This window comes from Lolium perenne, chromosome 6, assembly GCF_019359855.2.
Source record: "Lolium perenne isolate Kyuss_39 chromosome 6, Kyuss_2.0, whole genome shotgun sequence".
Taxonomy (NCBI): Eukaryota; Viridiplantae; Streptophyta; class Magnoliopsida; order Poales; family Poaceae; genus Lolium; species Lolium perenne.
In genome coordinates this window covers 243,917,260-243,930,538 of record NC_067249.2, presented here as the reverse complement: position 1 = coordinate 243,930,538, position 13,279 = coordinate 243,917,260, and the positions used below count along the sequence as shown (strand labels likewise).

Here is a 13,279-nt window from a genome sequence, read left to right as displayed (position 1 = left end):
ATCAAACCTTAAGTGTGTCACCCTACGGTTCGCGAACTATGCGGACATGGTTGAGTACTCTCTCCGACCAATAACCAATAGCGGGATCTGGAGATCCATAATGGCTCCCACATATTCAACGATGACTTCAGTGATCGAATGAACCAGTCACATATGATACCAATTCCCTTTGTCACGCGATATTTTACTTGTCCGAGGTTTGATCATCGGTATCACTCCATACCTTGTTCAACCTCGTCTCCTGACAAGTACTCTTTACTCGTACCGTGGTATGTGGTCTCTTATGAACTTATTCATATGCTTGCAAGACATTAGACGACATTCCACCGAGAGGGCCCAGAGTATATCTATCCGTCATCGGGATGGACAAATCCTTTGTTGATCCATATGCCTCAACTCATACTTTCCGGATACTTAATCCCACCTTTATAACCACCCATTTACGCAGTGGCGTTTGATGTAATCAAAGTACCTTTCCGGTATAAGTGATTTACATGATCTCATGGTCATAAGGACTAGGTAACTATGTATCAAAAGCTTATAGCAAATAACTTAATGACGTGATCTTATGCTACGCTTAATTGGGTGTGTCCATTACATCATTCATACAATGATATAACCTTGTTATTAATAACATCCAATGTTCATGATTATGAAACTAATCATCCATTAATCAACAAGCTAGTTAAGAGGCATACTAGGGACTCTTTGTTGTTTACATATCACACATGTATCAATGTTTCGGTTAATACAATTATAGCATGGTATATAAACATTCATCATAAACATAAAGATATATAATAACCACTTTTATTATTACCTCTTGGGCATATCTCCAACAGTCTCCCACTTGCACTAGAGTCAATAATCTAGATTACATTGTAATGTACCTAACACCCATGACATTCTGGTGTTGGTCATGCTTTGCCCTAGGGAGAGCTTTAGTCAACGGATCTGCTACATTCAGATCAGTGTGTACTTTGCTAATCTTTACTTCTCCATCTTCGATGTACTCGCGAATCGAGTGGTAACGCAGCTTGATATGCTTCAGCCTCTTGTGTGACCTTGGTTCTTGTGCATTGGCGATGGCACCCATGTTGTCACAATAGATGACTAGTGGGTCCAATGCACTAGGAACCACACCGAGCTCTACAATGAACCTCTTCATCCATACCGCTTCTGATGAAGCCTCTGAAGCCGCTATGTACTCTGATTCTGTTGAAGACTTCGCCACCGTGCACTGCTTCGAGCTTGCCCAGCTTACTGCAGCACCATTCAATATAAACACGTACCCAGATTGTGACTTAGAGTCATCAGGATCAGTGTTCCAACTTGCATCAGTGTAATCGCTTACAACGAGCTCTTGGTCACCTCCATAACAAAGAAACATATCCTTAGTTCTTTTCAAGTACTTCAGGATATTCTTGACCGCTGTCTAGTGTTCCATTCCTGGATCACTTTGATATCTGCTAGTCAAACTAACAGCATGTGCTATATCCGGTCTAGTACATAGCATGGCATACATGATAGATCCTACTGCCGAGGCATAGGGGATATTACTCATCCTTTCTCTTTCTTCTGCCGTAGCCGGTCCTTGAGTCTTACTCAAGACCTTGCCTGGTAACATAGGTAAAAACCCTTTCTTACTTTCGTCCATTCTAAACTTCTTTAGAATCTTGTCCAGGTTTGTACTCTGTGATAGCCCTATTAGGCATCTTGATCTATCTCTATAAATCTTGATGCCTAATATATATGATGCTTCACCAAGGTCTTTCATTGAAAAACTATTATTCAAATAACCTTTTACACTGCTTAATAGTTCTATATCATTCCCAATCAATAATATGTCATCTACATATAATATCAGGAATGCTACAGAGCTCCCACTCACTTTCTTGTAAATACAGGCCTCTCCATGACACTGTATAAACCCGAAGTCTTTGATCACCTTATCAAAGCGTCGGTTCCAACTTCTTGATGCTTGCTTCAGTCCATAGATTGAACGCTGAAGTTTGCATACTTTGTCAGCATTTTTAGGATCGACAAAACCTTTGGGTTGTACCATATACAACTCTTCCTCAATGTCTCCATTAAGGAACGCCGTTTTGACATCCATCTGCCAAATCTCATAATCGAAAAATGCAGCTATTGCTAACAAAATCCTCACAGATTTTAGCTTCGCTACAGGTGAGAAAGTCCCATCGTAGTCAACTCCTTGAATTTGTCGGAAACCCTTTGCGACAAGTCGAGCTTTATAGACAGTAATATTACCATCAGCATCTGTTTTTCTCTTGAAGATCCATTTATTCTCGACAGCCTTGCGGCTATCAGGTAAGTCTACCAAAGTCCATACTTTGTTATCATACATGGATCCCATTTCGGATTTCATGGCTTCTTGCCATTTGTTGGAATCTGGGCTCATCATCGCTTCTTCATACGTTGCAGGGTCCTCATCATTGTTGTCCACAATCATGAAATTTAGACAAGGATCATACCAATCAGGAGTGGTACGTTCCCTTGTCGATCTGCGAGGTTCAGTAGTTTCCTCGTTCTAAGTTTCATGATCATTATCATTAGCTTCCTCTGTTGCCGGTGTAGGCGGTATAGGAACAGCTTCTGGTACTGCGCTACTCTGATCAACGAGTAAAGATTCATCAATCTCATCGAGTTCTACTTTTCTTCCAGTCACTTCTTTAGTGAGAAATTCTTTCTCAAGAAAGGTTCCGTTCTTAGCAACAAAGATTTTGCCTTCGGATCTGTGATAGAAAGTGTACCCTACAGTTTCCTTAGGGTATCCTATGAAGACGCATTTCTCCGCTTTGGGTTCTAGCTTGTCCGGTTGTAACTTCTTTACATAGGCTTCGCAACCCCAAACTTTAAGGAACGACAGCTTAGGTTTCTTATTAAACCATAATTCATACGGTGTCGTTTCTACGAATTTTGATGGTGCTCTATTTAAAGTGAATGCGGCTGTCTCTAATGCATAACTCCAAAATGATAACGGCAAATCAGTAAGAGACATCATAGAACGAACCATATCTAAGAGAGTTCGATTACGATGTTCGGACACACCATTTCGTTGTGGTGTTCCCGGCGGTGTCAATTGTGAAAGTATTCCGCATTTCTTTAAATGCATGCCAAACTCATAACTCAGATATTCACCTCCGCGATCAGATCGTAGAAATTTAATCTTCTTGTTACGTTGATTTTCTACTTCACTTTGGAATTCCTTAAACTTCTCGAAAGTTTCGGATTTATGTTTCATGAAATAGATATACCCATATCTACTCAGATCATCTGTGAAGGTTAGAACATAACGATAACCACCGCGCGATGCTACACTCATTGGTCTGCACACATCGGTATGTATGATTTCCAATAAGTCAGTAGCTCGCTCCATCATACCAGAAAATGGAGTCTTAGTCATTTTTCCCATTAGACATGCTTCGCATCTATCAAGTGACTCAAAGTCAAGTGATTCAAGTAATCCATCGGTATGGAGTTTCTTCATGCGTTTCACTCCAATATGACCAAGACGATAGTGCCACATATAAGTAGAATTATCATTCAATTTAATTCGCTTAGCATCAATGTTATGTATATGCGTATCACTACTATCGAGATCTAACAGAAATAAGCCATTCTTTTCAGGTGCTCGACCATAAAAGATATTATTCATAAAAATAGAACAACCATTATTCTCAGACTTGAATGAATAACCGTCTTGCATTAAACAAGATCCAGATATAATGTTCATGCTTAACGCGGGTACAAAATAACAATTATTTAGGCTTAAAACTAATCCCGAAGGTAGATGTAGAGGAAGTGTGCCGACAGCGATCACATCGACTTTGGATCCATTTCCAACGCGCATCGTCACTTCATCTTTCAGTAGTCGTCGTTTATTCTTTAGTTCCTGTTTCGAGTTACAAATATGAGCAACCGAACCAATATCAAATACCCAGGTACTAGAACGAGAACCAGTGAGATAAACATCTATAACATGTATATCAGATATACCTTCTTTCTTCTTCTTGACAAGGCTGCTCTTCAGATCAGCCAGATACTTGGAGCAATTATGCTTCCAGTGTCCCTTCTCCTTGCAGTAATAGCACTCAGCATCAGGCTTAGGGCCGTTCTTAGGTTTCACAGGAGGCGTGGCAACTTTCTTGCCACCCTTCTTGAATTTTCCCGTAGACTTGCCCTGTTTCTTGAAACTGGTGGTCTTGTTGACCATCAACACTTGGTGCTCTTTCTTGATCTCAATCTCAGCAGCTTTTAGCATGCCAAAGAGTTCAGGTAACTCTTTGTTCATGTTCTGCATATTGTAGTTCATCACAAAGTTCTTGTAACTTGGTGGCAGTGATTGAAGGACACGATTAATCCCCAGTCTGTTAGGAATCACTATTCCCAAGTCACTGAGTTTCTTCGCATGCCCGGTCATAACGAGCATGTGCTCACTAACGGAGCTGCCTTCTTCCATCATACGGCTGAAGAAGTGTTTCGATGCTTCATAGCATTCCACGGCCGCATGAGTCTCAAATATAGCTTTTCAGCTCATTGACCAACTCATGAGGATCGTGGTGCTCAAAACGTTTTTGAAGATCGGCTTCCAAACTGCACAGGATGGCACACTGTACTTGAGAGTACCGAGCTTTCCGAGTCTCGTAAACATTCTTTACTTCATCGGTTTCAGTTTCTGCAGGAGGGTCACCTAGCGGTGCATCAAGCACATATTGGAGATTTCCGCCAGCGAGGAAGATCCTCACATGACGGAACCAGTCGGTGAAGTTGCTACCGTTGCTCTTAAGCTTTTCTTTCTCTAGGAACTGGTTAAAATTGATTGGGGACGCCATATCTACAACATATATTTGCAATAGTTTAGACTAAGTTTATGATAAATTGAGTTCAAATTTTAATTCAACATAATTAAAAATCTAGGTGAACTCCCACTCAAAACAATATCCCTCGCATTGTCTTAGTGATCACACGAACCAAATCCACCACACCTAAGTCTGATCATCACGAGACAAGGTGTAATTTCAATGGCGAACACTCAAAGTGTTCATCATATCAATCATATGATTCATGCTCTACCTTTCGGTATCACGTGTTCCGAGACCATGTCTGTACATGCTAGGCTCGTCAAGGCCACCTTAGTATCCGCATGTGCAAAACTGGCTTGCACCCGTTGTATGCACTTGTTGATTCTATCACACCCGATCATCACGAGATGCTTCGAAACGACAAGTCTTGGCAACGGTGCTACTAAGGATGAACACTTTATTATCTTGATATTTTAGTGAGGGATCATCTTATAATGCTACCGTCGCGATCTAAGCAAAAATAAGATGCATAAAAGGATTAACATCACATGCAGTTCATGTGTGATATGATATGGCCCTTTTGTCTTTGCGCCTTTGATCTTCATCTCCAAAGCACGGACATGATCTCCATCATCTTCGGGCATGATCTCCATCATCGTCAGCGTAGCGTCAAGGTCAATGGCGCCGTCTTCATGGTTGTTCACCTCATGTAGCAACTATTACAACTACTTTGAAATACTACTCAACATGAAATTTAAAGACAACCATAAGGCTCCTGCCGGTTGCCACAATACAATAATGATCATCTCATACATATTCATCATCACATTATGGCCATATCACATCACCAAACCCTGCAAAAACAAGTTAGACGTCTCTAATTTGGTTTGCATATTTTACGTGGTTTAGGGTTTTCGAGAGAGATCTAATCTACCTACGAACATGAACCACAACGGTGATACTAGTGTTGTCAATAGAAGAGTAAATTTAATCTTCACTATAGTAGGAGAGACAGACACCCGCAAAGCCTCTTATGCAATACAAGTTGCATGTCGAACGAGGAACAAGTCTCATGAACGCGGTCATGTAAAGTTAGTCCGAGCCGCTTCATCCCACTATGCCACAAAGATGCAAAGTACTCAAACTAAAGACAACAAGAGCATCAACGCCCACAAAACCATTGTGTTCTACTCGTGCAACCATCTATGCATAGACACGGCTCTGATACCACTGTAGGAATTCGTTGCATAGAAAACAAAAAATTTCCTACGGAGAGAACGCAATCCAAGCCAAGATGCAATCTAGAAGTCGGTAGCAATGAGGGGATGATCGAGACTCACCCTTGAAGAATTCCAAAGCCTACAAGATGAGGCTCTTGTTGCTGCGGTAGACGATCACATGCCGCTTGCAAAAGCGCGTAGAAGATCTTGATCACGGTGCCACGATCGGGCAGCACCTCCGTACTCGGTCACACGTTCGGTGTTGATGAAGTCGACGTCCACCTCCCCGTTCCAGCGGGCAGCGGAAGTAGTAGCTTCTCCTTGAATCCGGCAGCACGACGGCGTGGTGGCAGTGGTGGTGGAGAACTCCGGTGGAGCTTCGCTAAGCGTGCGGGAGTGGTGGAGAAGAGAGGGGCGGCTAGGGTTTGGGAGGGGGTGGCCGGCCACTAAGGGGGTGCGGCCAGGCTATGGTCTTGGGGTGGCCGGCCCCCTCCCCTTGGCCCCTCATTATATAGGTGGAACCCCCAAGTGTTGGACTACAAGTCTTCGAATAAGACCCGAACCCAAAACCTTCCATGTAGTAGGGAAACCTACCCAAGGTGGGAATCCCACTTGGGGTGGGATTCCCCCCTTCCATGTGGGGGGGTGGCCGGCCCCCTTGGTGGAGTCCAAGGTGGACTCCCCCCCTCTAGGGTTGGCCGGCCATGGGAGGTGGAGTCCCTCCGGGACAACTCCTTCCTTAGTGATTCCTTCCGGACTTTTCTAGAACCTTCTACAACCTTCCGTAGAATCTTCCAGATCATTTTAAATCTTATAAAATGACTTCCTATATATGAATCTTATTCTCCGGACCATTCCGGAACTCCTCGTGATCTCCGGGATCCCATCCGGGACTTCGAACAAAACTTCGAACTCCATTCCATATTCAAGTTCTACCATTTCAACATCAAACCTTAAGTGTGTCACCCTACGGTTCGCGAACTATGCGGACATGGTTGAGTACTCTCTCCGACCAATAACCAATAGCGGGATCTGGAGATCCATAATGGCTCCCACATATTCAACGATGACTTCAGTGATCGAATGAACCATTCACATACGATACCAATTCCCTTTGTCACGCGATATTTTACTTGTCCGAGGTTTGATCATCGGTATCACTCCATACCTTGTTCAACCTCGTCTCCTGACAAGTACTCTTTACTCATACCGTGGTATGTGGTCTCTTATGAACTTATTCATATGCTTGCAAGACATTAGACGACATTCCACCGAGAGGGCCCAGAGTATATCTATCCGTCATCGGGATGGACAAATCCCACTGTTGATCCATATGCCTCAACTCATACTTTCCGGATACTTAATCCCACCTTTATAACCACCCATTTACGCAGTGGCGTTTGATGTAATCAAAGTACCTTTCTGGTATAAGTGATTTACATGATCTCATGGTCATAAGGACTAGGTAACTATGTATCAAAAGCTTATAGCAAATAACTTAATGACGTGATCTTATGCTACGCTTAATTGGGTGTGTCCATTACATCATTCATACAATGATATAACCTTGTTATTAATAACATCCAATGTTCATGATTATGAAACTAATCATCCATTAATCAACAAGCTAGTTAAGAGGCATACTAGGGACTCTTTGTTGTTTACATATCACACATGTATCAATGTTTCGGTTAATACAATTATAGCATGGTATATAAACATTCATCATAAACATAAAGATATATAATAACCACTTTTATTATTGCCTCTTGGGCATATCTCCAACACTTTCATCTTGTTCAGATCACCACCATGCTCTCTATTTGTGTCGCACCTATAATATATGGATCAATCTCTCCGAATGTGTTTCCATTATCTTTCTTCTCCTACATACATTGTTTATTTTCCATTAATCTAGTCATGTTTTTCTTGCGGTTTATTTTGTCTAAATTACTTGGTAAATTGCTAATTTTCTCAACAATCCAAAAACCTTATTATAGGCAATTTACCCCAAGTGGCTTTGTCGCATCTGTGAAGCCGCCCGTTTTTGAGGGTACTCACTACAAGAGATGGCGCGCGAGAGCAGTTCTCTGGTTTGAAAACATGAACTGCTACGACGCCACTCTTGGTAAGCCTGAGGGAGAGCTTACTCCTGCTCAGGAGCAAGTTTTTCAGAAAACTGACAGGCTGTTCAGGGCTGCTCTATTATCTGTACTTGGAGAGAACATTATTGAACCCTATATGTCCTTTACTAATGGCAAGGACATGTGGGCTGCTCTCGAGGCCAAGTTTGGGGTCTCGGATGCAGGCAGTGAACTGTACATCATGGAGCAATTTTGTGACTTCAAGATGACTGGTGATCGCTCAGTTGTTGAGCAGGCTCATGAGATACAGGCACTGACCAAGGAGCTTGAGTACTTCTCCTGTGTGTTACCGGACAAGTTTGTTGCCGGAAGCATTATTGCCTAACTGCCTCCTTCATGGAGGAATTTTGCTACTTCCCTAAAACACAAGAGACAAGAGTTCACTGCTTTGGATCTCATTGGGACTCTTGATGTGGAAGAAAAGGCGAGGGCAAAAGACACACTTGCTCGTGGTGCTGAGGGTGGTTCAAGTGCAAACTTGGTACAGAAAAAGAACTTCAAGTCCCACAAGTTCAAGAACAAGGGAAAGTTTGATGGCAAGAGCAAGTTCGACTGGAAGAACAAGCCCTCACAGTCCACTACTTTCAAGAAGAAGACTGATAAGAAGAAAGGTTCCTGTCATGTGTGCGGTGATCCTGAGCATTGGGCTCCTAGCTGCCCCAACCGTTATGACAGCGCCAAAGATGGGAAGGGCGGCAAGACCGCCAATGTTGTCATGGGCGATGTTGATATGAAGGATGTTGGTTATGGTATATTACCTACTGTTCTTTCATTATGTCATTCTCCTGATTGGTGGATTGACACGGGCGCTAATGTACATGTTTGTTCTGACATTTCCATGTTTTCTTCATATCAGATCAGAGGGACTCAGTCCGTGCTGATGGGGAACGGCTCGCATGCTTCTGTTCATGGTGTTGGTACGGTCGATCTGAAGTTCACTTCGGGAAAGACCGTGCAACTGAAGAACGTGCATCATGTTCCCTCAATAAATAAGAATCTTGTTAGCGGATCCCTTCTATGTCGTGATGGCTACAAGATTGTTTTCGAGTCCAATAAGTTTGTACTTTCTAAGTTTGGTACTTTTATTGGTAAAGGATATGAGTGTGGAGGTTTATTCCGTCACATCGGATGTTTGTAATAAAGTTGTGAATCATGTTTCGTCTGATCTTATATCAAATGTCTGGCATTCACGTCTTTGTCATGTTAATTTTGGTTGCATGACGCGATTATCAAAATTAGATTTAATACCAAAATTCACTTATGCCAAAGGATCGAAATGCCTAGCATGCGTGCAAGCAAAACAACCTCGCAAGTCGCATACGACTGCAGAGGTGAGAAATTTGGCACCACTAGAGCTCATACACTCTGATCTTTGTGAGATGAATGGTGTATTGACAAAAGGTGGAAAGAAATACTTCATGACATTGATTGATGACTCTACGAGATACTGTCATGTGTATCTTCTGAAGACAAAAGATGAGGCTTTGAGCTTCTTCAAAATTTATAAAGCTGAAGCAGAAAACCAACTTGATCGAAAGATTAAGAGGCTAAGGTCTGATCGAGGTGGAGAGTATTTTTCCAATGAGTTTGATTCCTTTTGTGCGGAACATGGTATAATTTATGAGAGGACGCCTCCCTACTCACCCCAGTCAAATGGAGTAGCCGAAAGAAAGAACCGAACTCTAACAGATCTGGTTAATGCCATGTTAGACACATCGGGTCTCTCTAAGGAATGGTGGGGGGAGGCACTGTTGACCGCGTGTCATGTCCTAAACCGAGTTCCCACAAAGAACAAAGAAATTACTCTATTCAAGGAATGGGAGAAGAAAAGATTGAAACTCTCTTACCTACGGACTTAGGGATGTTTGGCCAAAGTCAATGTGCCAATTCCCAAGAAGCGCAAGCTTGGACCAAAAACTGTTGATTGTGTTTTTCTGGGCTATGCTTTTCATAGCATTGGCTATAGATTCTTGATAGTAAAGTCTGAGGTATCCGACATGCATGTTGGTACAATCATGGAGTCGAATGATGCGACTTTCTTTGAGGATATATTTCCCATGAAGGATATGCCTAGCTCATCGAATCAGGGTTTGCCTAGTACATCTATCCAGGAATTCGCTACAATTCCTGAATCCACCGTTCCGATAGAACACCTTGAGAATCTGGAGGAGGATAACAATGAAGCTCCTAAAAGGAATAAGAGACAAAGGACTGCGAAGTCCTTTGGTAATGATTTCATTGTGTATCTCGTGGATGACACTCCCACTTCTATTTCAGAAGCCTATGCATCTCCAGATGCTGACTACTGGAAGGAAGCTGTCCGAAGTGAGATGGATTCCATTTTGGCTAATGGAACTTGGGAGATTACTGATCGTCCTTATGGGTGCAAACCCGTAGGATGTAAATGGGTGTTTAAGAAGAAGCTTAGGCCTGATGGTACAATTGAAAAGTACAAGGCACGACTTGTGGCCAAGGGTTATACGCAAAAGGAAGGTGAAGACTTCTTTGATACATACTCACCTGTAGCTAGATTGACTACCATTAGAGTACTACTATCACTGGCTCCCTCATACGGTCTTCTCATTCATCAAATGGATGTTAAGACAGCTTTCCTAAATGGAGAGTTGGATGAGGAAATTTACATGGACCAGCCAGATGGATTTGTAGTAAATGGTCAAGAAGGAAAGGTGTGCAAACTATTGAAGTCTTTATATGGTCTCAAGCAAGCACCTAAGCAGTGGCATGAGAAGTTCGAAAGAACTTTAACTGCTGAAGGATTTGTTGTAAATGAAGCTGATAAATGTGTGTACTATCGCCATGGTGGGGGCGAAGGAGTCATTCTTTGCTTATACGTCGATGACATACTGATTTTTGGAACCAACCTGAATATCATCAAGAAGACCAAGGATTTCTTATCTCGCTGTTTTGAGATGAAGGATCTTGGGGTAGCTGATGTAATCTTAAACATCAAGTTGTTGAAGGATGACAATGGTGGGATTACACTGCTTCAATCTCACTATGTGGAAAAGATCTTGAGTCGTTCTGGGTATAGCGATTGCAAGTCTTGTCCAATGCCTTATGATCCTAGTGTGCTACTTAGAAAGAATAAAACGACTGCTAGAGATCAACTGAGATATTCTCAGATTATTGGCTCGCTGATGTATCTGGCTAGCGCTACGAGGCCTGACATCGCCTTTGCTGTGAGCAAACTTAGCCGATTTGTCTCAAATCCTGGTGATGATCACTGGCATGCTCTTGAAAGAGTGATGCACTATCTAAAAGGCACTGCGAGTTATGGCATTCACTATACCGGGTATCCGAGGGTGTTGGGATTCGTTGCATAGAAAACAAAATTTTTCCTACCGCGAGAACGCAATCCAAGCCAAGATGCAATCTAGAAGACGGTAGCAACGAGGAGATGATCAAGACTCACCCTTGAAGATTTCCAAAGCCTACAAGATGAGGCTCTTGTTGCTGCGGTAGACTGATACGTCTCCGACGTATCGATAATTTCTTATGTTCCATACCACATTATTGATGATATCTACATGTTTTATGCACACTTGATGTCATATTTATGCGTTTTCCGGAACTAACCTATTGACGAGATGCCGAAGGGCCAGTTCCTGTTTTCTGCTGTTTTTGGTTTCAGAAATCCTAGTAAGGAAATATTCTCGGAATCGGACGAAATCAACGCCCAGCATCCTATTTTTCCACGAAGCTTCTAGAACACCCGAGAGTCGCCAGAGGGGAGCCTTGGTGGGCCCAGGAGGTAGGCCGGCGCGGCCCAGGCCCTGGCCGCACCGCCTTACCCTCTCACCGCCTCTTCGACCCTCTGACGCCGCCTCTTCGCCTATTTAAGCCCCCTCGACCTAAAACCTCGAGACGGAAAAGCCACGGTACGAGAAACCATCCAGAGCCACTGCCATCGTGAAGCCAAGATCTGGGGGACAGGAGTCTCTGTTCCGGCACGCCGCCGGGACGGGGAAGTGCCCCCGAAAGGCTTCTCCATCGACACCACCGCCATCTTCATCACCGCTGCTGTCTCCAGTGAGGAGGGAGTAGTTCTCCATCAAGGCTCGGGGCTGTACCGGTAGCTATGTGGTTAATCTCTCTCCTATGTACTTCAATACAATGATCTCATGAGCTGCCTTACATGATTGAGATTCATATGAGTTTTGTATCACTATTCATCTATGTGCTACTCTAGTGATGTTATTAAAGTACTCTATTCCTCCTGCATGGTGTAAAGTGGGCAGTGTGTGCATCATGTAGTACTTGGCGTAGTTTATGATCGCGATCTCTTGTGGATTGTGAAGTTAACTATTACTATGATGGTATTGATGTGATCTATTTGGTTATGTTGATCTATCTTGCACTCTAAGGTTATTTAAATATGAACATTGAATATTGTGGAGCTTGTTAACTCCGGCATTGAGGGTTCGTGTAATCCTACGCAATGGTGTTCATCATCCAACAAGAGGGTGTAGAGTCTAGCATTTATCTATTCTGTTATGTGATCAATGTTGAGAGTGTCCACTAGTGAAAGTATAATCCCTAGGCCTTGTTCCTAAATACCGCTATCGCTGCTTGTTTACTGTTCTACTGCATCTGTACTGTCTGCAATATTACCACCATCGACCACACGCCAGTCCTGGATAGCAAAGCACTTTTCTGGTGCCGTTGCTACTGCTCATATTTATTCATACCACCTGTATTTCACTATCTCTTCGCCGAACTAGTGCACCTATTAGGTGTGTTGGGGACACAAGAGACTTCTTGCTTTGTGGTTGCAGGGTTGCATGAGAGGGATATCTTTGACCTCTTCCTCCCTGAGTTAGATAAACCTTGGGTGATCCACTTAAGGGAAACTTGCTGCTGTTCTACAAACCTCTGCTCTTGGAGGCCCAACACTGTCTACAAGAATAGAAGCACCCGTAGACATCAAGCACTTTTCTGGCGCCGTTGCCGGGGAGGAAAGGTAAAAGGCACTCATACTTCGGTTCCAGTAATGCATTACTTTTCGGCGCCATTGTGTTTGTGCTCGAAGCTATTTCCTTTAGATCCTGCAATTGCATCTTTTTGTTTC

At 43.0% G+C, this 13,279-nt stretch overlaps 1 protein-coding gene across 1 annotated transcript; it reads left to right on the top strand.

Moving 5' to 3' along the window:
• The first annotated feature begins 8,149 nt into the window (after positions 1-8,149).
• LOC139832678 (uncharacterized) lies at positions 8,150-9,328 on the top strand. The gene is made up of 3 exons (XM_071822490.1): positions 8,150-8,501; positions 8,610-9,004; positions 9,047-9,328. Exons 1-3 carry the CDS (start codon positions 8,150-8,152, stop codon positions 9,326-9,328), a joined length of 1,029 nt encoding a protein of 342 aa, XP_071678591.1.
• Positions 9,329-13,279: the final 3,951 nt, after the last annotated feature.